Consider the following 21,754-nt stretch of genomic DNA (forward strand, 5'->3'; position numbering starts at 1 on the left):
GGGGCTGCACGAATCCCGCCCCCGCCATCTCCGGCACCAGAGATTCGACGGGGGCAGGAATCGCGCCGCGCCTGTCGGTGCCCCCCCCCCCCGGCAATTCTCCTGCCCGCGATGGACCAAAATCCCGCTGCTGTAATGCCGGTCCCGCCGGCATGAATCAAAACACCTCCCTTACCGGAGGGACTGGCAGCACGGGCAGGCTCCAGGGTCCTGTGGGGGCACGGGGCGATCTGGCCCCAGGTGTTGCCCCTACAGTGGCCTGGCCCTCGATCGGGGCCCACCGATCGGCGGGCGGGCCTGTGCCGTGGGGGCACTCTTTTCCTTCCGCATTGGCCATAGCCTTCAGCCGCTGACGCTCCGGCGCAGACTTCTGCCAGCCGGTGAAGGGTGAAGTCCCTTCGGCCCTAGCTGGCATGGCGCCAAAGGCCTTTCCCGCCGGCCGGCGGGCGCCAACCACTCCGCCATGGGCCTTCTTTGGGGAAAATTAACCATCAGCAGAGGAAGGGGGGGGGGGGGGGGGGGGGGGGCGCAGTTAGTTTATCTTAGATTGGATTAGTGTGTAAGAAAGGTGGGCCTTGTGAGGGTGGAAGACGGCCTTTGCATATGTTTATATTTGTATGTACACTGTTTCTCCTGTTGATATAAAATCATAAATATCTCAATAAAACGTTTATTTAAAAAAAGACATGCAGGAAATAGAACTGAAGAAATTAGAAGCAAAGAAAAAAAAATGAAATTGAACTAAATGGAAATGAATGAGAGGGAGTTGGAAAGGAAAAGGGAACACTAAATTGTTGGAGTTAAAGGCAGTAATTGAGGACGGTCAAAAGGATGGGGAAACACCTCCTAATCAAAAGATTAGTAAGGATATGTTTAAATCCCGTACCAGCCTCCCCGGACAGGCGCCGGAATGTGGCGACTAGGGGCTTTTCACAGTAACTTCATTGAAGCCTACTCGTGACAATAAGCGATTTTCATTTCATTTCAAATATATTCAAGTACTGCCAAACATTGATCAGAAAGATGTGGAAGTAATTTTCATCGCATTTGACAAAGTGTCTAAACAATTGAATTGGCCAAAGACTACGTGGCAGTGTTGGCTCAAACAAATTTGGTAGGTAGAGCTAGTGAGCAGAGTTCAGAGGAGGTATCTAGGGATTGAGATGAGAAAAACAATATGCCAGAAGCCTACAGACATAAATTTAGAAATCAAAGAAAAGAACCAGGTCAGATATATCTAAAATTTTAAAGAATTAAACAGAATAATTTTGATAGGTGAATAAGAGCAATAAAAATAGACCAAACATATGATGCTCTTAGGGAAATTATTATTTTGGAGGAATTTAAATATTCACTTCCCGCAATAGTGAGGACTCATGTGGAAGAGCAAAAGCTAAAACTGCTAGACAGGCCGCAGGAAAGGAAGAATTAGTTGGCAAAGCAAAGTCTGATTTGCGACTTCTATTTCCATTCAGTATCCCAGCCACTATTGTGGTCTGGTCTGAGATCCTAATAATTGGTCCTCAGGACAAATTGGTAAAATTGGTTGTATATTCTCAATCTCATTAAAATGTGGGATTTTGAGGAGCATCTTTTTAAAAAATATTTTTTATTCTCCACGTCACATTTTCTCCCACATTTACACCCACCAACAGTAAACAACAATCAGTGACAAATATGTCAATCCCCATATCAATAACAATGATCCCATCCTCCCACCAAACCCCAACCCGCATGTTCACATAAACAAATGGCAAAAAGATATCAGGAATCACCCATAGTCACTATTAACACACACCACCCCCTCCCCACAATCCTCCCACCCACCCCCCCAACTAATGTCCCATGTTATCCAGTTCTTGAAAGTGCATAATGAATAATGCCCATGAATTGCAGAACCCCTCCATCCTTCCCCTCAGTTCAAACTTAACCTTCTCAAGAGTCAAGAATTCCAACAGGTCCCCCCACCACGCCAGGGCACAGGGTGGAGAGGTTGCTCTCCATCCCAGCAGGATCCGCCTTCGGGTGATCAACGAGGCGAAGGCTACAACATCTGCCTCCTCACCCATTTCCAACCCTGGCTAGTCCTACACCCGGAATATGGCTTCCCGGGGGCCCGGGTCCAGTTCCACGTGCAACAATTGAGAAATTACCCTAAAAACCTCCTTCCAGTAATCCTCTAGCTTTGGACAGGACCAAAACATATGAACGTGATTAGCGACCCCCCACCCGCAACGCTCACACACATCTTCTACTCCTTCAAAGAATTGGCTCATCCTCGCCCTAGTGAGGTGCGCTCTGTATACCACCTTCAGCTGTATCAGCCCCAACCTCACGCAAGAGGTGGAGGCATTCACTCTCTGGAGCACCTCACACCAGAACCCCTCCTCCATATCCTCTCCAAACTCTTCCTCCCACTTTGCTTTCATCCCTTCCAGTGCTGCCTTCTCTTCCAAAATAGCCTCGTAAACCGCCGACACTACCCCCTTCTCCAGTCCCCTTGTCGTCAGCACCTCCTCCAGCAATTTGGAGGCTGACTCCACTGGGAAGCCTTGTATCTCCTTTCTGGCAAAATCTCAAACCTGCATGTATCTAAACATTACCCCCTGCTCCAGCCCATACTTCGCTTCCAGCTCCTTCAGCCCTGTAAACCGTCCCCTAAGTAACAAATCTTTTAGTGTCTCAATCCCCTTCTCCTCCCATTTCTGAAAATTTCCATCCCATCTCCATGGCTCAAATCTGTGATTCCCCGGAATCGGCATTTGCCTTGACCCTGTCCTCAACCCGAAGTGTTGGCAAAACTGCTTCCAAATTCTCAATAAAACTATTATTACCGGACTCCCTGAGTATTTTCCCGGGGCTATCGGGAGCGGCACTGTTGCTAGTGCCTTCAATCCCAACTGAAGTGTTGGCTAGTGTAGACTTGAGAGATGAACACACTCTTCCAACACTGATGAAGGTTCAACTCAATTTTATTAACTACTTCTAACTGACTAACACACGATGACTGTGGGTCTAAATGATACTAACTTAAACGAGAGACCTAAGCCTTGTCCGAACCAGTTGATTCTCTCAGCACGTGTTGGGAGTCTGTGCTGGGCTGGATGAGTTCTTGTTACACTGAGAGGCAGCACCCAGAATGAGCGGGAACCGTGGTGCCCTCTGCCTTTATAGTGTGTGTATTCTAACTGGTGATTGGCTGCGGTGTTTGTACATTTATATTGGTCCCGGTGTGTGTCCATCAGTGTGTGTCTGCACCATGATATACTGGTGTATATTATGACACCAACCCTCTGCACAAACACTCCTCCATTCTGACCGACTGGGAATCAACCCCTCTGACCCAGCTCCGCACCTTCTCCACATTCGCCGCCCAGTAGTAATGCCTATACAACCCACACTCTGTCGGATCCTTATCGTTTTTTAAGCAACAGGGAAATCAATTTCTGGCCCAAAGTTTGTGGCAACACTCCCTTCCCTATCATCTCTTCAAACATCCCCACCACCTCTTCAAACATCCCCACCATCAGGCGTTATCCTTGAATGTTTTATAATATTCCACCGGAAACCCATTCAGCTCTGCCATCTTCCCCGACTGCATCCTCCCAATTGCATCCTTTATCTCCTGCTCCACTATTGCTCCTTCTAATGTAGCCCTGTCCCCCTCCCCTAACCTCAGGTACTCCAACCCATCTAGAAATTCCTGCATCTCCCTGTCTCCCCCAGGTGGCTCTGACCTGTACAACCTCTCAAAATTCCTCAAAAACCTTGTTAATCAGCTCCGGAGCCACCACCAACATCCCTGCCCTATCCCTCACCTGCAAATTTCCCTTGCCCCTGCTTCCCTCCGGAGCTGACCTGCTAACATACGACCCGCCTTATCTCCATGTTCGTAAACTGCCCCCCTTGCTCGTCTCGGCACACCGCCTTCCTGGTGGATAGCCGATCAAAGCTCGCCTGTAGTTCCTTCCTCTTTTCCAGCTTTGCTGGGTCCCCATCTTCTGCATAACTACCATCTACCTCCAACATCTCATCTATTACCCTCTGCCCCTCCAACCTCTCCTCTTTGTCCACCTGGCCTTATTTTAGGAGCACATTTACAAAGATCGTGGTAAGTAGTGGCACTGTGACAAAGGAATTTCAGAGTTTAGGATCAAGGCAGCTGCCAGCACAGCCTCGAATGGTGGAGCAATTAAAAATAGAGGGATTCACAGAAGGATTACAGATCTTAAAGGCTTGTAGAACAGAGGAGGACGAGGCTATGGAGGGATTTTAAAACTGAAGTTGTCAAACAAGGAGCTAGTGAAGTCAGCATAGGGATGAACGAGATCTGGAACTAAGTTAAGATGGTGGAAGAAAAGAGGCTGACCGGGAGGACAAAGAATCAGTGAGGGTTTCAGCAGCAGATAAGCTGACGGTGTGTCAGAGTCAAGTGCTGTTCTAGCAATATTGTAGATGGCACTGAAATATGGTGGAAAACAACTTGGGATCCGTGGATCTTCAGTTTAAGACATTTACCAGGCAAACAGAGTTTGTGCAAAGAACTAAAAGCTTCAGTCTTTCCAATACTAATTGGAGAAAATATCTTCTTCAGAATGGCCAAGATGGAAAGCTCAACTCCTAAAAGCTCACCAACAAAATTAAGTGGCTCATCAGCTTCCCAACATCTTTTCCCTATCCCCCAATATCTTGGGACTTATTAGAGATTTGCTATGTGAACAGAAACCTACCATTTGCTGCACACCAACAATATCCATTTTGAATATTACTTATTCAGATCTATATTCTAGTGTCAGACACATGAACAAATATATAGTCTAGTGCCAGAAATATGAACAAATATATAGTCTAGTACTAGAAATATGAACAAATAGAGTCACTTACCCCAATCTGTCATTTTAATCGCAATTCTATGATATACCTAAAATAGAAGCACTCATTGTTATATCACAAACTGATTTCCATTCTCATACACCTTATTTAAGAGACACATGCAAAAGCTCATGAGGTCTAAGCTGGTTTCCTTGGACTGGAGGAAGGATGACTTATTCCAGGCAATTATCATACTTGTCTAACTAAGGAGATAATACGCCATAGTATGTCCATAGACGATTTTTGGTTGAGTGTTGGAGAAAGAATGCACAGGACGCCCAGGAAAGCTGGCAATAAAAGGGAGCAGTCGGACGCAATGGGGGAAAGTGGGGGGTGGTGCTTGATGAAACAGAGGATCCTGAATGTCAAAAGTATGGCTTCCTCAGCAGAAGTTCACATTTCATCTTTGTAAAACCAGTTTTATGGTGTGTCAGAAATCCTGGTGGATCTGGAGAACTGCGGCCAGAGGAAGAACATCTGGGTGGTATCTTGCATAAAACAGGATAAAAGAAGGATGAAAAAAGGAGTGGAGGGTAACCATGTTTCCTTAAGCTGGATGCGAAGGCTGGGCATTTCAAGCTGAAAAGGGCACATCATATCTTGTCTGTTGAGGCCTCAGGCCAATCAACGTCCCAGGCCCATAATAATTCACTTCTGCAACTTCAGAGATGCCCAGAGGGTTCTGGAGGTGGTGAGGTATGGCAAGATCTGGCTGGGTGGGGCATTTGGCTATCAGAGCACTTTTCCCGATGGTAATGATGGTATCACCATAGGGTTAGGGTTAGCCTTATGGGTCCGCACTGGTGTGGAGTAATGTCCCCTTAGAACTATTGATGTTGCGATTATTTTCTATTTCTCTTGTGTTGGAGTTTGTAAGGTGTTGACTGGATCCTGCAATTGCACAGACAGGTCTCTTATCCGAGAGGACGCGAAAAGGAGTTTATGGTGCCTCTGGCATGAATTCACCTGAGGAAGGAGCTGTGTTCTGAAAGCTAGTGATTCGAAACAAACCTGTTAGACTTTAACCTGGTGTTGTAAGACTTCTTACTAGACTAGTTAGAAGCCATGAAGCCAATATTGAACTAAAGATATGCAATGGATGGATGTGTACTTCAAAGAATTGGAGTCAGAATCAAATCAATTAGTGAGCAAGATGCTTATAGAGATTTCATTGAAGCACTGGAGATTATTATTTGGCCCATCATGTCTATGCCAATTCACTGAAGAGCCATCAATGAATCCACATCTCCTTTGCCCTAAAGCCCTTTAACTATTTATCCAATTCCCATGAGTTATTGTGGACTCCACTTTGACCACCTTTTCACAACTCATTTTTTGGTTGAAAAGCTACCTTATGTGATCTCGGATTCTTTGCCAACCACCAAAAATCTGTGTCCTTTCATTACTGACATTTTTTCAACTTCTGCTCGTCATAACTATTCATGATTTCCAACATTTCAATCAGTTTCTGGCCCTGCCATACCACTGCAACAACCCAGAGGGTCACAAATTACAAACTGTGAGTGCGCTAATCTATTCCTCCTCACCGGTCTGCAGATGATCTTACTGCCCACCTCCAATGTATCTCCCTTTGCCTGGTTCGAATCCGATAGCTCCAACTGTAGCTAGATAGTCACTTGCAATAGTTTCTCATCTTGCTGTCACACCTTAAGTTTGAAATCACCAAGAATTTGTCCTTCACACCTTCAAATACCTCATTTACATGCTGCAAATCACATCATCCGAAAACTTTATGTAAGCAGATAGCATCCAGTTTACCTCGCCGTCCACAATAGTTCCTGTCAAACGATGAGAAACTTACTCCTATTAAAAACTGTGAAGACCAAAGCCGATGGATGCAATCCTCCGGCCTCGATGCCCCAGAAAAGCAGCTCGCTGCGGCACAGCGTGGCCATCGAAAGCCGGGAGATCCCTCTCCAGGGGACAACGCCTCGCGAGATTAAATGCAATCTGCCTATTAGAGTGAGGCAGTAAGCCATACTGTGAAGATTCCCAAGGTACCCAAGGTTTTGGGATTCGGTCCCTTTGCCTCGGGGACCAGATGGAACAGCACTCTTGTGGGTCTCCAAGGGGATCGGAGGACCCCAGCTGCATGCCCTTTGGGCAGAGAAGGGCCACCCTGATAATGCCACACTGACACTTCCAGCTGGCAAGGGCACTGCCAGGTTGGCACTGCAAAGGTGCCTAAACTTATCCAACTTCCATGATGCTACTTGTGACTTATTATTTCACCAAGCTCCTCGTCTCCTACCCAAACATTCCTTTACATACGCCACAGGTGTTTGACAATTCACTCATTTAAAGTAGCTTGATGATGTATTACACAAAACGGCACCAGCTATTGCTGTACATGACTTATGACCTTTTTGTGTGAAATGTTTTGTAATTTCCCAAAGGGCCTGGCTCTGATTCAATAAGGTCCCCTTATTCTTGATGTCCCCTGCCAGCAGATAAAACCCCTCTGTTTTTTTTTGTTCATTGGACATGGGCTTCGCTGGCTGGGCCAGCATTTATTGCCCATCCCCAATTGCCCTTCAAGGGACAGTTAAGAGTCAACCACATTGTTGTGCATCTGGAGTCACATGTAGGCCAGACCAGGTAAGGATGGCAGATTTCCTTTCCTATAATCCATCATCTTGATTATTGTCACAAGTAGACTTGCATTAACTGCAATGATGTTACTGTGAAAATCCCCTAGTTGCCACATTCCGGTACCGGTTCAGGTACACTGAGGGAGAATTCAGAATGTCCAATTCACCTAACAAGCACGTCTTTCAGGACCTCTGGGAGGAAACCGGGACACCCGGAGGAAACCCATGCAGACACAGGAAGAACGTGCAGACTCCACACAGACAGTGACCCAAGCGCTGTGAAGCAACAGTACTAATCACTAAAGGGCGTTAGTGAACCAAATCGACAATGGTCATTATTAGGCTTTTAAATTCCAGGGGCAGGATTCTCTGATCCGAGGCTAAGTGTTGACACTGTCGGAAACGCCGTCATGTTTCTCGATGGCATCAACAGGGCCCCAGGATCAGCAATTCTGGCCCCTACAGTGTCTCCATTGTCCGCTCCGGACCCGACGCAACATGGCGCAGGAGTACAGGGGCTGGCGTGGAAGAAAGGAGGTCGGGAGGCAGAGAGGCCGGCCAGCTGATCGGTGGGCCCCGACCGCGAGCCAGGCCACATTGGATGGCCCCCACCCCCCCCCCCCAACAGGGCGCCACCCGACCCTTCAACGCCGAGTTCCCGCCAGCTGAGAGTAGGTGTGCACAGCGCCGGTGGGACTCTGCATTGCCACGATGGCCGCTCAGCCCATCCTGGCCCGAGAATGGGCCGGCCGGCTGCGTACAGCAGCCCACGACCGGCGCCGCGCCAACCACGGCTGAGAGAATCCCGCCCCAGATTTTCAACATCTGCAGTGACAATATTTGCATCTGGGTGCATTACTCTGGGTTTTAGGATTACTAGTCCAGTAACAACACCATTACGCCATTGCCTCCCCCTAATCTATCCTATTAATTCCTTTCAAAATCAAAAAGCCTCAATCACCCTTAGTTTTCTCAATATGTAATCTGTCTCAGTCTTTTCCCTGGAGCACTGAAAATCCTCAATCTGCACGGATTCATTTCTAAAACCAATGTATTGTTTGAGAGATGTGATGCTCACACTGCACATAACTCTTGTATATGGTCTAACCATACCTCAGTACTTATAGATGAACATATGAAAATTTATTTCTGACAAGCTATGACAACGTCATTTAGTTAAAACCAGATGAATAATTAGGTAGCCATGACCACATAACTTGAAGTTAGAGTTACCGAATAAGTTTGTCCTAATAAAAACATTTGTGTAAATTCAAATTACATAGGGCAGCACGGTAGCATAGTGACTAGCACAGTTGCTTCACAGCTCTGGGGTCCCAGGTTCGAAACCTGGCTTGGGTCACTGTCTGTGTGGAGTCTGCACGTTCTCACCACGTCTGCGTGGGTTTCCTCCGGGTGCTCCGGTTTCCTCCCAGAGTCCAAAGATGTGCTGTTACAGCGGTCTACAGAGCTATTTTGGAAAAGGAGAAGGCACCACTGGAAGGGATCAAAGCAAAGTGGGAGGAAGAGTTGGTAGAGGGTATGGAGGAGGCGTTCTGGTGTGAGGTTCTCCAGAGAGTGAATGCCTCCACCTCGTGCGTGAGGTTGGGGCTGATACAGCTGAAGGCGGTAGACAGAGCAGACCTCACGAGGATGAGCCTATTCTTTGATGGGGTTGAAGGTGTGTGAACGTTGTGGGAGGGGGGGGGGGGGGGCACTAATCACATACATGTGTTTTTGTCCTGTCCAAAGCTAGAGGATTACTGGAAGGAGGTTTTAGGGTAATTTCCAAGGGGTGTCGGACCTGCCAGGGTTGGAAACGGGTGCGGAGGCAGATGTTGTAGCCTTCGCCACGTTGATCGCCCGAAGATGGATCCCGATAGGTTGGAGCGGCCTCGCTACCCTGTGCCCTGGCATGGCGGGGGGTGGGATCTGTTGGAATTCTTGACTCAAGAAGGTTACGTTTGAACTGAGGGGAAGGACAGAGGGGTTGTACAATTCATGGGCGTTATTCATTATGCACTTTCAAGAACTGGATAACATTGAACATTAGTTGGTGGTGGGGGGGGGAAAAGAGGGGGCGATGGATATTAATGGGTGATTCCCGATTCCTTTTTGTCAGTTGTTTATATGAACATGTGGGCGAATGTTCTGGGGGTGGGAGGATGGGATCGTTGTTATTGATATGGGGATTAACATATTTATTACTGATTATTGTTTATTGCTGGTGGGTGTAAATTTGGGAGAAAATGCGAAAAAGGAGAAGAAATTATTATTATTATTTTTTTTTTTTTTTTAAATGATGTGCTGTTAGGTGAATTGGCCATGCTAAATTGCCCTTAGTGTCCAAAAAAAGGTTAGTTGGGGTTACTGGGTTATGGGAATAAAAGGGGATAGGGTGGAGGCATGGTGCTTAAGTAGGGTGCTCTTTCCAAGGGCCGGTGAAGACCCGATGGGCTGAATGGCCTCTTTCTGCACTGTCAATTCTATGATTAGCTTAAAATATCTAAGGGTTTGTCTGGCACCTATCATCTATAGGAAAGGGAATAAACCCCCCCCCCCCCCCCCCCCAGGGATCTTGGCAGTACAACATATTAGTGACAAACATATTTATGTATCCTTGCATCTACACAATAACTTGAACTACAAGTATATAGAACTAAATATTTACCACAAGTTAAGCTTTGGGAATTTGGGAGCCAAATAATGACATTACAGATGCTACCATACGATGCTGAGATTTTATATCACCATTTAAATTTGAGTTAGTCAAAAGGCGGTGAATAATAACAAACATGGAAAGCACTTACCTTTGCTAAGATTATAATAGACACTACATTGAGCAGTGAGCCACTAACTGTGGTCAATAAAAAGCTCTCCCAGGGGCTAGAGGTGCTTAATTTAAGTCTTGCCCACGTTTTGTAAATAACCACCCCAACAAGACTGGCAAATACCCAGCAAACCTGTATTAATACAAAGCAGAAAATTAAACATCTAGAATAAAAGTGGTTAGTGATCTCACTCATTTTCAATGACATGCTGCAATCAATCATGGTGCAGTCAGTCACCTCAATGTATACTGCATCATGGCCCTTCTTTGGATTCAACAGTAGAAGTAGTAATATGTCTTAAGGGATAATCTTGAAGCCGAATGCAGGTTCTGGGTTTCTTCACCTTATACACCCTTGCACAGACAGGGAGACCAAATAGCAAAGGTTTCAGTTGGAACATAGGTTTTGAAAATGTTCCCTCCTGCCGATTAGTGGAAGTGCTAACCTGCAGTCTTCAAGCAGGGGCAGTTATGAAATATACTGACTTTCCAGGATGAAAGCACACCTGCACCATTGCCGATTCCCTCAACAAACATCTGCCCCAGTTCCAGAAAGCCAGTGAGTTATACTGAATTGGTAACTGTAGAGTCAACATGGTTTCAGGGCCAAGTAAACACAGCAGCATTCTACCTCATGAACCACTTAGACAAAACCTTTTAGAAGCATGCAACCCATTGAGGGATCATTTAACTTGGACACTGCAGGCTCATACTTCAGCTATAACTAGTTGCAGGCTTGTGGAAGCCAACAATGGGTAGAATTTTCTGACCCCTCACAGCAGCAAGATCTTCTGGTCCCGCCAAAGCTGGTCCCCCAAGATGGGTTCCCCAACAGCAGAACAGACGAGCAACGTAACATGCCATAGCCATCGGCAGGACTGGAAGATCCTGCTGGCAGCCAATGGCGGGCCGCATCCACTGATGGGGGCGGGGGGGGGGGGGGGGGGGGGGGGGGTTAAGATCCCCTTAACTTTCAAATGGGTTTGTCTCCTGGTAGCTCCTAGGAATTTGAAATGGTTACATTTGGCAAATATAGTTGGAAGTTTGTTCTAACATTATAAAGTAATTAATAGTACACCCGCAATCATGCATAACAGGCACATGTACAAGATAATGGAGAAACCAGTTCTTGTGAATGACCTCCAAGGAGCTCTTGGGATAAATGAATGTTTCCGCCACATTTAGGATAAAACCCAGACCATGTTGCGCTTCCCCGCGCCAGGAAATCAACAAGAAGAATTCTTGACATATCCCCAGTGCCGATTGCCATTTCCCAGGGAAAAACAGAATTTGTTTAATAAAAGAGACCCAATAGGATGGTGAAAGGACGATACTTACCATCAGAGCCCCCACTAAAAGGGAAAGTAGCATTTTTGTGCGTCGCACAGTACCTGGGTAGTAAGGCTCAATTTCACCTGTCACAGGGTCCTACAAAATTAATGAATATCAAGTGAAACCACAGAAGATGCCCATATTATCCCAGCAATGAATTGCCTATTCCTGCTCGGAGTTCTTATGTTGTCTCTTATGGAGAGACAACACAAGAACCGGGAGCGAGAGTAGGCAAAGTACTTAATATTCTACTTCCATAATTTAACCTTTCAGTTTCTGTAATATTGAACACCTAGATAAACACAAAAGAATCCTCTTTAAAAGGAGGTTATAGATGAGAAAATAATAATGTGATCAGGCAGAGTCAACATAGCTCTGCGAAAGGAACATAGATAGTGTTTAACTAAACAGGTGCTTTGAGGAAGTAAAAAGGAAGGTAAATGAAGGATAATCTGTAGGTGTGGTGTACTTGGGATTTCCTAAAGGTATTTGAAAAAGTGCCACACTCTTTCACAATAAGAGAACATGGTGTAGGGGGTAACATATTAATAAAGGATTAGTTAGTTACCAGAGAATAGGGATAAGTGGATAATTTTGGGGTTTCAGGTTATCAAGCTGTGACTATTAGGAGTGCCACAGGGATTGGTGTTGGGCCTCAACTATTTACAATTTATACCAATGCAACCCAAATATGTGTTAGCTAAATTCTCCAATGACACCAAGATAGGGAGGAAAGTTAAATTGTCAGTAGGGGTTAAGAATGTACCGCAAGAGATATAGGCATAATGTAGGAAAATGTGAACTTGTGACTGGAATAGAAAAGCAGGATATTATTTGAACGGAGAGCTGAGTGGTACAGGGGGATCTGGGTGACCTGGTACATGAATCAAAAAGAGTTAGTACGCAGGTAGAGCAAGTGATTAGGAAAGCAAATGGTATGATGTTGTTTATTGCCAAGAGGAAGAGAATTCAAAAATAAGGAAGTTTTACTGCAGCTTCACAGGGCCTCGGAGAGATCTCATCTGGAATACAATAGACAGTTTTGGTCACCTTATTTTAAAAAAAAGAGAATAATTGCATTCGAAGCAGTAAACAGAAGGCTCATTCGACTCATTACCGGGATGAACACAAGAACTGGGAACAGGAGTAGGCAATTCAGCCCCTCAAGGCCGCTCTGCCATCCAATACCCGATCTCCTCTCTGCCTTAAGCTCCACTTTACTGCCCATTCTCCATAGCCCTTCAACCCATTCCTAATTAAAAATTAGTAAATCGCTTCCTAAAATGTACTCAACGTCCCGCCATCCACCGCACTCTGGGGTAGTGAATTCCAGGTTCACGAACCTTTGAGAGAAGTAATTTCCCCTCGTCTTGGTTTTCAATCTGGACCCCCCAGCGTGGCCTCCGGACACTCCCAACTTACCCATTACGGGGTCTTGAAGCTTCCCACACCCCACCTCCTAAGGGGAGCAACTTGGGAGACAAGCTATCTGGGCCAGACTCCTGTCCACTCTTAGCCAGCCTTTCAGTACATCCTGTCTAATCAATGTTCTCTGCATTCATTACTTCTCCCATTTCCACTTCTAATTAGTCAGCATCAAAGCATCAATCAATAAGGTTTCTTCAGAACACTCAATGGATTCTACGGTTTCTCTTGCCACAGTTGCTGCCAGACCTGATGTGTTTTTCCAGAACGTTATGTTTTTATTTCAGTGGGTTCTTGCCTTGCCCTGTGCCACTGAACTAGTCCCCCTGACCCCCATCCCAAAGGCCTCACCCGCCTTTTACTACCTACTTTCTATTTCAATGCCAGGAGAAGATTTTTTGATTTCCATTTATATTAGCTGCTATCATATTTTCATCGTCTCTTTGCCTGTCTTTTTCCCTCTTAATGTCCCGTGTTTATTGTATTTGGACTCGTGCTCAGACGAGAGTTTCATTAGAGTCTCAATCTCCTTTGGTCATTCAACGAGCCATGGCTTTGATTTTGCCTGCCTTTCATCCTTGTTGGAATGTTCCTAACCTGTACTTTAACCATCTACCCCCTTTCAGATCACCCATTGTTCCATTAGTGTTTTTCTGGTCAATCTTTGATTTAATGTTTTATCCTGGCAAGTCCTCCCATCCCATTGAAATACCCCTTCTACCAGCTTCTTTCGATTGTTCCTCACATTGCTAATTAAACCCAATCAGTCTTGCCCAAGTATTCCCCTACAAACATTTGGCCCAATTCCGAGATCCAGCGATGCCACCCCCTCCACCCCCACTCTTAATTGAGCCAAAAACACTGATCAAAGAGCTCTCCTGAACACATCCCAGAATTTTCACATCCCCATTCCCTTCATCATGCTCCAACATCAACAGGCATAAAGGTAAGACCCTTATTGCACATTTGGATCAGAAATTTCTTCACCCAAAAAATGGTGAGCTTGTGGAATTCATTATCACAGGAAGTAGTTGATGCCAAAACTTTGAATATATTCAAGAGGTGGCTAGATATGGCACTTGGGGCAAATGGGATCAAAGGTTATGGGGAGAAAGCAGGATTAGGCTATTGAGTTGGATGATCAGCCATGACCATGATGAATGGCAGAGCAGGCTCGAAGGGCCAAAAGGCCTCCTTCTGCTCCTATCTTCTATGTATCTATGTAAATATTTAATGAGATCCATTTTTTTTTCCAAAAAGTGACCATCATTCAGTACAATGCAGGGGATTTTCTGCCCCAATTTGATAGGTGGGATATCTGGAGGGGGTCGGATAATCCAAGTCCCAAAACAACATTTACATCAGTGGGATTCTGCACCACCAGGCAGAACCCTGGCTGTCTGGTGGTGGTGGGGAAAGCGGGAGGGGTATTATTTTCAGATCTGATAGGTTAGAGGCCAAGGTGGTTAGTGGGCTGGCTCAATGGCAGGAGAAGGCGGCAGTGCAGCTGGCGGGTTACACAGCGCTTTTCCCAATGAGTTGACAGAGTGAGAAACAAGGAGAAAATTCAAAACAAGTAGTTTATTATCCACCATTTGTTGCACCAGTATTAGAAATCACTCGGTTATTCAGTGTCACCTCCAAAAGTTATTATCCACATGGCAGGCAAGTAAAGCAAGACAATATAGACAATGCAGACAAGCACTATGTCTACATAGCACCAACATGCACTCATGAATATAGCACTAGAATAAAACTAATATGCCTCAGGCAACTGCTAAATCCACCCAATGAGATGTCGAAGAGTCCAAATAGAGTCATTAATTTTTAACAATTTTTGTAATGGAGGTCGATAGGAAAAGGTCTATAGGAAAAGTTATAAAGAAAAGTACACCAAGGAACATAAACAACTCTGACAAAGCCATCCAGATTCGAAACGTTAGCTCCGTTCTCTCTCAACAGATGCTGTCAGACCTGCTGAGATTATCCAGGATTTTCTATTTTTGTTACACCAAAAATCTGAGTTTTCCCTCAAGAGATCAAATTGATGGGACAGTGCCCATGATAGAGGAGGTAATGGGGTAACAACAACAAAAAAACTTGCAGAAAACAGAGGTATTTTGCTGGGGTTTAGACTCTTTTGGGATGGAAGTGGGCAGTGAGGTGAGGGGCAATAATGGAAGAATGAAAGAAAAACGACCCACAATATAAATTGTTAATTGCTGGGCCATTCTTCAATAACTGGATTGATTCAAATATTTCAGAAATTAGACTCTTCTGTTCAACAGTTTAGGTTAGTAATTTTGGCAGAAAATGTTCGAAGCATGGAAGACCCACAATCTCTATAACCACCTAGAAGTACAGGGCAGATGTGTGGGAACCTCAGCTGCAAGTCCCCCTCAAAGTCATACACCATCCAGATGGAACTTGTTGTTCCTTCACTGAGTCTAGCACCCACACCCCTCTTCTCCCTCCTCCTCCCCCCCGCAGAATTGTGGATATACATACATTACAGCAACAGTTCAAGAATGTGCCATATGCCACCTTCAAAAGGCAGTTAATGCAGACATTGACAAGGGCACACACGCTCCAGGCACTAATAGGAAAACAATGAAACCAATGATCAGGGAAGGCAAGCTGACTTCTTGTGGTGGCGATGACGTAGGAAGCCGCACATTTGGGAGCTCCCGTTTCAAACGGACTTTTCGGCTCTTTTGAGAGCCCAAAACGGACATTTTTCGACGTCTCCCGGTGGGAGAAGGTGCGCTGATCTACTTTCTCCGCAGTTCATGACTCGAACTCGACTGGAAAGGGGGAAAAAACGGCAGCAGTTCCCCAGAAAAAACAGGGGAAAGAATCCAAGATGGCGGCCGGCGGAGCTCCAGGGGAGTGGAAGCAGTGGGCCCAGGAGCAACAACCTGCTCTTCTGCGCTGTTTCGCAGATTTCAAGGCTGAGGTACTGAGCTCTCTGCAGGAAACAAACAAATGGCTCTCGGAGATTCAGACGACCCAGGGTGCTGCCATCAAGGCGTTGCAGACGCAGGCCACTGAACGAGAGGAGGCGGCCGTGGTCCTCGTGAGTAAGGTGGAGGGGCACGAGGCACTCCACAAGAAGTGGCAGGAACGCTTAGAGGAGCTTGATCACCGCACGAGGCGGAAAAATCTGCGGGTCTTGGGCCTTGGAGGGGTCAGACCTGACAACCTACGTGGCTATGATGCTGAACTTGCTAGTGGGGGCCGGGTCTTTCCATCTGCCCCTGGAGCTGGAGGGAGCCCACAGGGTACTCGCCAGGAAGCCCAAGAAGAATGAACCCCCGCGTGCGGTGCTGGTGAGGTTCCACCGGTTCTGTGATCGGGAGTGTGTGCTGCGCTGGGCCAAGAAGGTGAAGAGCAACAATTGGGAGAATGGGGTAGTACGGATCTACCAGGATTGGAGTGCGGAGGTGGATAAGCGGCGGTCCGGGTCTAATCGGACGAAAGAGGTGCTTTACAAGAAGATGATAAAGTTCGGAATGTTGCAGCCTGCGCGCCTGTGGGTAACTTATTTGGACCGGCATTATTATTTCGATTCCCCGGAAGCGTGGGCCTTCATGCGGACGGAGAAACTGGACTTGAACTAGGGGTTGGGGAGTCAGTTGTACTACTTTATTGCTGGTTTCTGATGTTGCTGTGTTCTCTTTTTCTGTACTTTTGCAATTTGGGGGGGGGGGGGGGGGGGGGGGGGGAGGAATACCGGGTTGCTGCTGGCAGGGTCAGGAAGGAGCTGGTGGGGGCCGGGGGGACAGAGGTGAGGTGATGTCGCTGTGGGGACTGGGTCGGGCGGGGGGTGCTGGCCTGGGGCGGGCGTCGACGGGCTATGGCTAGTCGATGGGGGAGTGGGACGCCCTCTGATCCGGTTGGTCACCTGGAATGAGAGAGGATTGAATGGGCCGGTGAAGCGGTCGAGGGTACTTGCTCATCTGAGGGGGCTAAAGGCAGATGTGGCAATGCTTCAGGAGACCCACCTGAAGGTGGCGGACCAGGTCCGTCTGAGGAAGGGATGGGTGGGGCAGGTTTTCCCACTCTGGGTTGGATGTGAAGAACCGGGGAGTGGCGATTCTGGTGGGGAAAAATGTGTCGTTTGAGGCATTGCAGGTGGCGGCGGATAAGGGGGGTAGGGATGTAATGGTTAGGGGCAGGCTACAAGGAGAGAAGGTGGTGCTTGCTAGTGTGTATGCCGCAAATTGGGACGATGCGGGCTTTATGAGGCGTATGTTGGGACGGGTCCCGGATCTAGAGGCGGGAGGTCTGATCATGTGGGGGGGGGGGGGGGGGGGGGGGGACACACTTCAATATGGTGTTGGATCCTTCACTGGATCGGTCCAGCTCTAGGACGGGTAGGAGGCCGACGGCAACCAAGGTACTGAAGAGGGTTTATGGACCAGATTGGTGGGGTGGATCCATGGAGGTTTGTGAGGCCGAGGGCACGGGAGTACTCTTCTTCTCCCACGTACATAGGGTCTACTCTCGGATAGACTTCTTCGTGGTGAGTAGGGGACTGATTCCGAGAGTGGAGGAGGCCGAGTATTCGGCCATTGCAATCTCCGACCACGCTCCGCATTGGATAGAGTTGGAGATGGGGGAGGTGAGGGACCAGCGCCCGTTGTGGCGGTTGGATGTGGGGTTGTTGGCGGAGGAGGAGGTGTGTAGGAGGGTCCGGGCAAGTATCGAGGGGTACCTCGAGGTGAATGATATGGGGGGAGGTTCAGGTGGGGGTGGTCTGGGAAGCCCTGAAGGCAGTGATTCGTGGGGAGCTGATATCCATCCGGGCACACAGGGAGAGGAGCGAGAGGGATAGACTGGTGGGAAAGATGCTGGAGGTAGACAGGAGGTACGCAGAGGCATCAGAGGAGGGACTGTTGGGGGAGAGGCGCAGCCTGCAGGCTAAATTTGATTTGCTGACCACTAGAAAGGCGGAGGCACAGTGGAGGAAGGCACAAGGGGCAGTGTACGAACATGGTGAAAAGGCGAGTAGGATGCTGACTCATCAGCTCTGCAAGCGGGATGCGGCTAAGGAAATTGCTGGAGTGAGAGACAAGAGTGGGAATGTGGTGCGGAAGGGGGTAGAAGTGAATGAGGTCTTCAATTACTTTTACGGGGAACTGTACCGGTCGGAGCCAACGGGGGAGAGGAGGGGAATGGAGAGGTTCCTCGACAGGCTTTCTTTCCCGAAGGTGCAGGAGGAGCAGGTGGAGGGGTTGGGTGCGCCGATTGAGCTGGAGGAGCTAGTTAAGGGGATCGGGCAGATGCAGTCAAGGAAGGTACCGGGGCCGGATGGGTTCCCGGTGGAATTTTATAAAAAGTTTGTGGACCTAGTAGGCCCCTTGCTGGTGCGGACACTAAATGAAGCGTGGGAAGGGGGACTTTGCCCCCGACGATGTTGCGGGCACTGATCTCGTTAATCTTAAAGAGGGACAAGGACCCCCAGCAGTGTGGTTCATACAGGCCCATATTTCTCCTCAACGTAGATGCCAAGGTGCTGGCAAAAATCCTGGCCACCAGGATAGAGGACTGTGTGCCAGGGGTTGTGCACGAGGACCAGACAGGTTTTGTGAAGGGAAGGCAGCTGAACACGAATGTGCGGAGATTGTTGAATGTCATCATGATGCTGGCGATTGAGGGGGAGGCAGAGATAGTGGTGGCGCTGGATGCGGAGAAGGCCTTCGATAGAGTGGAGTGGGGGTACTTATGGGAGGTGTTGGGGCGGTTTGCATTTGGTGAAGGGTTTATTAGATGGGTGAGGCTGCTATATGAGGCCCCGATGGCATGCATGGCCAGGAATGAGAGGAGGTCGGAGTACTTCCGTCTCTACCGAGGGACCAGGCAGGGTTGCCCTCTGTCCCCCTTGTTGTTTGCATTGGCATTCGAGCCGCTGGTGATGGCGTTGAGGGATTCAGAGAGGTGGAGAGGCTTGGTGCGAGGTGGGGAGGAACATAGGGTGTCGTTGTATGCCGATGACCTGTTACTGTATGTGGCGGACCCGGTGGGAGGGATGCCGGGGGTGATGGAGCTGCTAGCTGAGTTTGGGACCTTTTCAGGTCATAAACTAAATTTAGGCAAGAGTAAGGTGTTTGTGGTGCACCCTGGAGACCAGGAGGAAGGAATTGGTAGGCTCCCGCTTAGGCGGGCAGGAGAGAGACTCTTCACAAACATAATTTCACCAGGCTTGTAGATCAGATGCAGGAGGAGTTCAAGAGGTGGGACATGCTGCCATTGTCGTTGGCGGGGAGGGTGCAGTCCCTCAAAATGACGGTGCTTCCAAGGTTCTTGTTCCTCTTTCAGTGCCTGCCCATCTTCATCCCTAGGGCCTTCTTTAGGAGAGTGACTAGCAGTATCTTGAGCTTTGTGTGGGCGCATGGGAGCCCGAGAGTGAAGAGGGTTTTCCTGGAGCGAGGCAGGGATAGAGGCGGGCTGGTGCTGCCCAACCTTTTGGGGTACTATTGGGCAGCCAATGTGTCAATGGTGCGTAAATGGGTGATGGAGGGGGGAGGGGCGGCGTGGAAAAGAATAGAGATGGCGTCATGTAGAGGTACGAGCCTGGGTGCCATGGTAACGGCGCCGTTGCCATTCTCCCCCAAGAGGTATACCACGAGCCCGGTGGTGGCGGCGACCCCAAGAATCTGGGGACAGTGGAGACGGCATAGGGGGGAAACGGGATCGATGGAGGCTCCATTGGGTGGCAACCATCGGTTCATCCCGGGGAACAAGGATGGGGGATTTAGGGGGTGGCAAAGGGTGGGCATCAGTAAATTGAGGGACCTGTTTATTGGCGGGAGGTTTGCGGGCCTGGGGGAACTGGAAGATAAATTTGGGCTTCCCCAAGGGAACATGTTCAGATACTTGCAGGTAAAGACGTTTGCTAGGCGACAGGTAGAGGGATTCCCTTTGCTGCCCTTGTGGGGGACGATGGAGAGTGTACTTTCTGGGGTGTGGGTCGGAGAGGGGAAGGTGTCTGACATCTATAAAGGTAATGCAGGAGGTGGAGGAGTCGTCAGTGGGGGAGCTGAAGGCTAAATGGGAGGGGGAACTTGGGGAGCAGATAGAGGACGGGACTTGGGCGGATGCCTTGGAGAGAGTCAACTCCTCCTCTTCATGTGCGAGGCTTAGTCTCATCCAATTTAAGGTGCTGCACCGGGCCCACATGTCCGGGACTAGGATGAGTAGGTTCTTTGGGGGTGAGGACAGGTGCACCAGATGTTCGGAGAGTCCAGCGAATCATGCCCACATGTTCTGGGCATGCCCAGCACTGGAAGAATTCTGGAAGGGGGTGGCGGGGACGGTGTCGAGGGTGGTTGGATTCAGGGTGGGGAGTCGCGTTTTTCGGAGTTTCATGGTTGTTGTCATTATTGTTGGTATTTTAGTATGGTTTGATGTTGTTGTATAAATTCAAAATTTTTCAATAAAAATTATAATTTTTTTTTTAAAAAAAGGAAAGCAAGCTGAATGCTGCTGGCAAGAGGTGATAATGGGCAGTGATTTAAAAATAAAAAGCATCAAAAAATTAAGGAAAGAGACTCAACAAAAGGGAGGGATTTAGATTAGTTTTGGAACCAGATGTAGACAACAAACCAAGCCAAAATTTATAAACTCCCCCAGAAATATTTTCCCATGGTATTATGCTTATTATCTTCACATGAAGAACAATTTGTCACAACTGTGTCAAAAACTGCCATCACCTCCAGCAATATCTCTATCACTAAAATCTAATTTCTCCTCCTTTTATAACGTTCTGCACATCAGAGAAGAATTAGTACTAACTGTTAGGAAAACAAAGGTTTGTTGCAAGGAATTTATATTTGTATTGGTAACCATTAGAAATATTAAACGAAAAGGAAAATGCTGGAAAATCTCAGCATGTCTGGCAGCATCTGTAGGGAGAGAAAAGAGCCAACGTTTCAAGTCCGATGACTCATTGTCAAAGCTAACAGACAAAGTGGGAAATATTTGTACTGTAGAGTGAGAATGAAAGATGAGTCATAGCCACAGAAACCCAGGGAAACTGGGTGCTAATAGCCACAGATACCAAGGAGAAAGAGTGTTAATGGCAGTCCCCAGAGAGGACAAAAGATGTGAAAGGTCAAACAGCAGGGAAACTAACAGAGGATGAACTGTAGGTGTGTGTGTGTGTGTGTGTGTGTGTGTGAGAGAGTGTGAATGAAGAGAAAGGGGGAAGCAAAGAGGAGAAAGATGGATAAGATTGGAGGGGGGGGAAATTAAATATATATTAAGAAAGAAAGAAATGGTAAAAGACAGTTAAAATGAAATGAAAACAAATGGTTCGAGGTGGGGCTGATCATCTGAAGTTGTTGAATGCGATGTTCAGGCCGGAAGGCTGTTGCGTGCCTAACCGGAAGATGAGATGTTGTTCCTCCAGTTTGCGTTGCGCTTCGCTGGAACATTGCAGCAGGCCAACATGTGGGCATGGGAGCAGGGTCTTTTGTTAAAATGGCAAGCAACAGGAAGGTCAGGATCCTGAATACGCACAGACCGAAGATGCTCATCAAAGAGATCACCCAGTCTGAGTTTGGTCTCTCCGATATAGAGACGACCACATTGGGAGCAGCGAATGCAATAGACCATATTGAAGGAGGTGCAAGTGAAACGCTGCTTAACCTGGAATGAGTTTTTTGGGCCGTAAAAGTGAGTG

At 47.7% G+C, this 21,754-nt stretch overlaps 1 protein-coding gene across 3 annotated transcripts in view; it reads right to left on the reverse strand.

The window, feature by feature from the left end:
• LOC119977670 (anoctamin-7-like) overlaps nucleotides 1-21,754 on the reverse strand; it is a 159,428-nt gene that overhangs the window by 43,332 nt on the left and 94,342 nt on the right. For all 3 annotated transcript variants that reach the window (XM_038818849.1, XM_038818847.1, XM_038818848.1), the window contains 3 exons: nucleotides 11,650-11,739; nucleotides 10,292-10,444; nucleotides 4,885-4,921 (listed from right to left, as the gene is read on the reverse strand). In XM_038818849.1, the coding sequence (XP_038674777.1) occupies nucleotides 4,885-4,921; nucleotides 10,292-10,444; nucleotides 11,650-11,739 (280 nt within the window). The remainder of the gene's footprint in view (nucleotides 1-4,884; nucleotides 4,922-10,291; nucleotides 10,445-11,649; nucleotides 11,740-21,754) is intronic.

The sequence above is a fragment of the Scyliorhinus canicula genome, chromosome 14 (assembly GCF_902713615.1).
Source record: "Scyliorhinus canicula chromosome 14, sScyCan1.1, whole genome shotgun sequence".
NCBI lineage: Eukaryota > Metazoa > Chordata > Chondrichthyes > Carcharhiniformes > Scyliorhinidae > Scyliorhinus > Scyliorhinus canicula.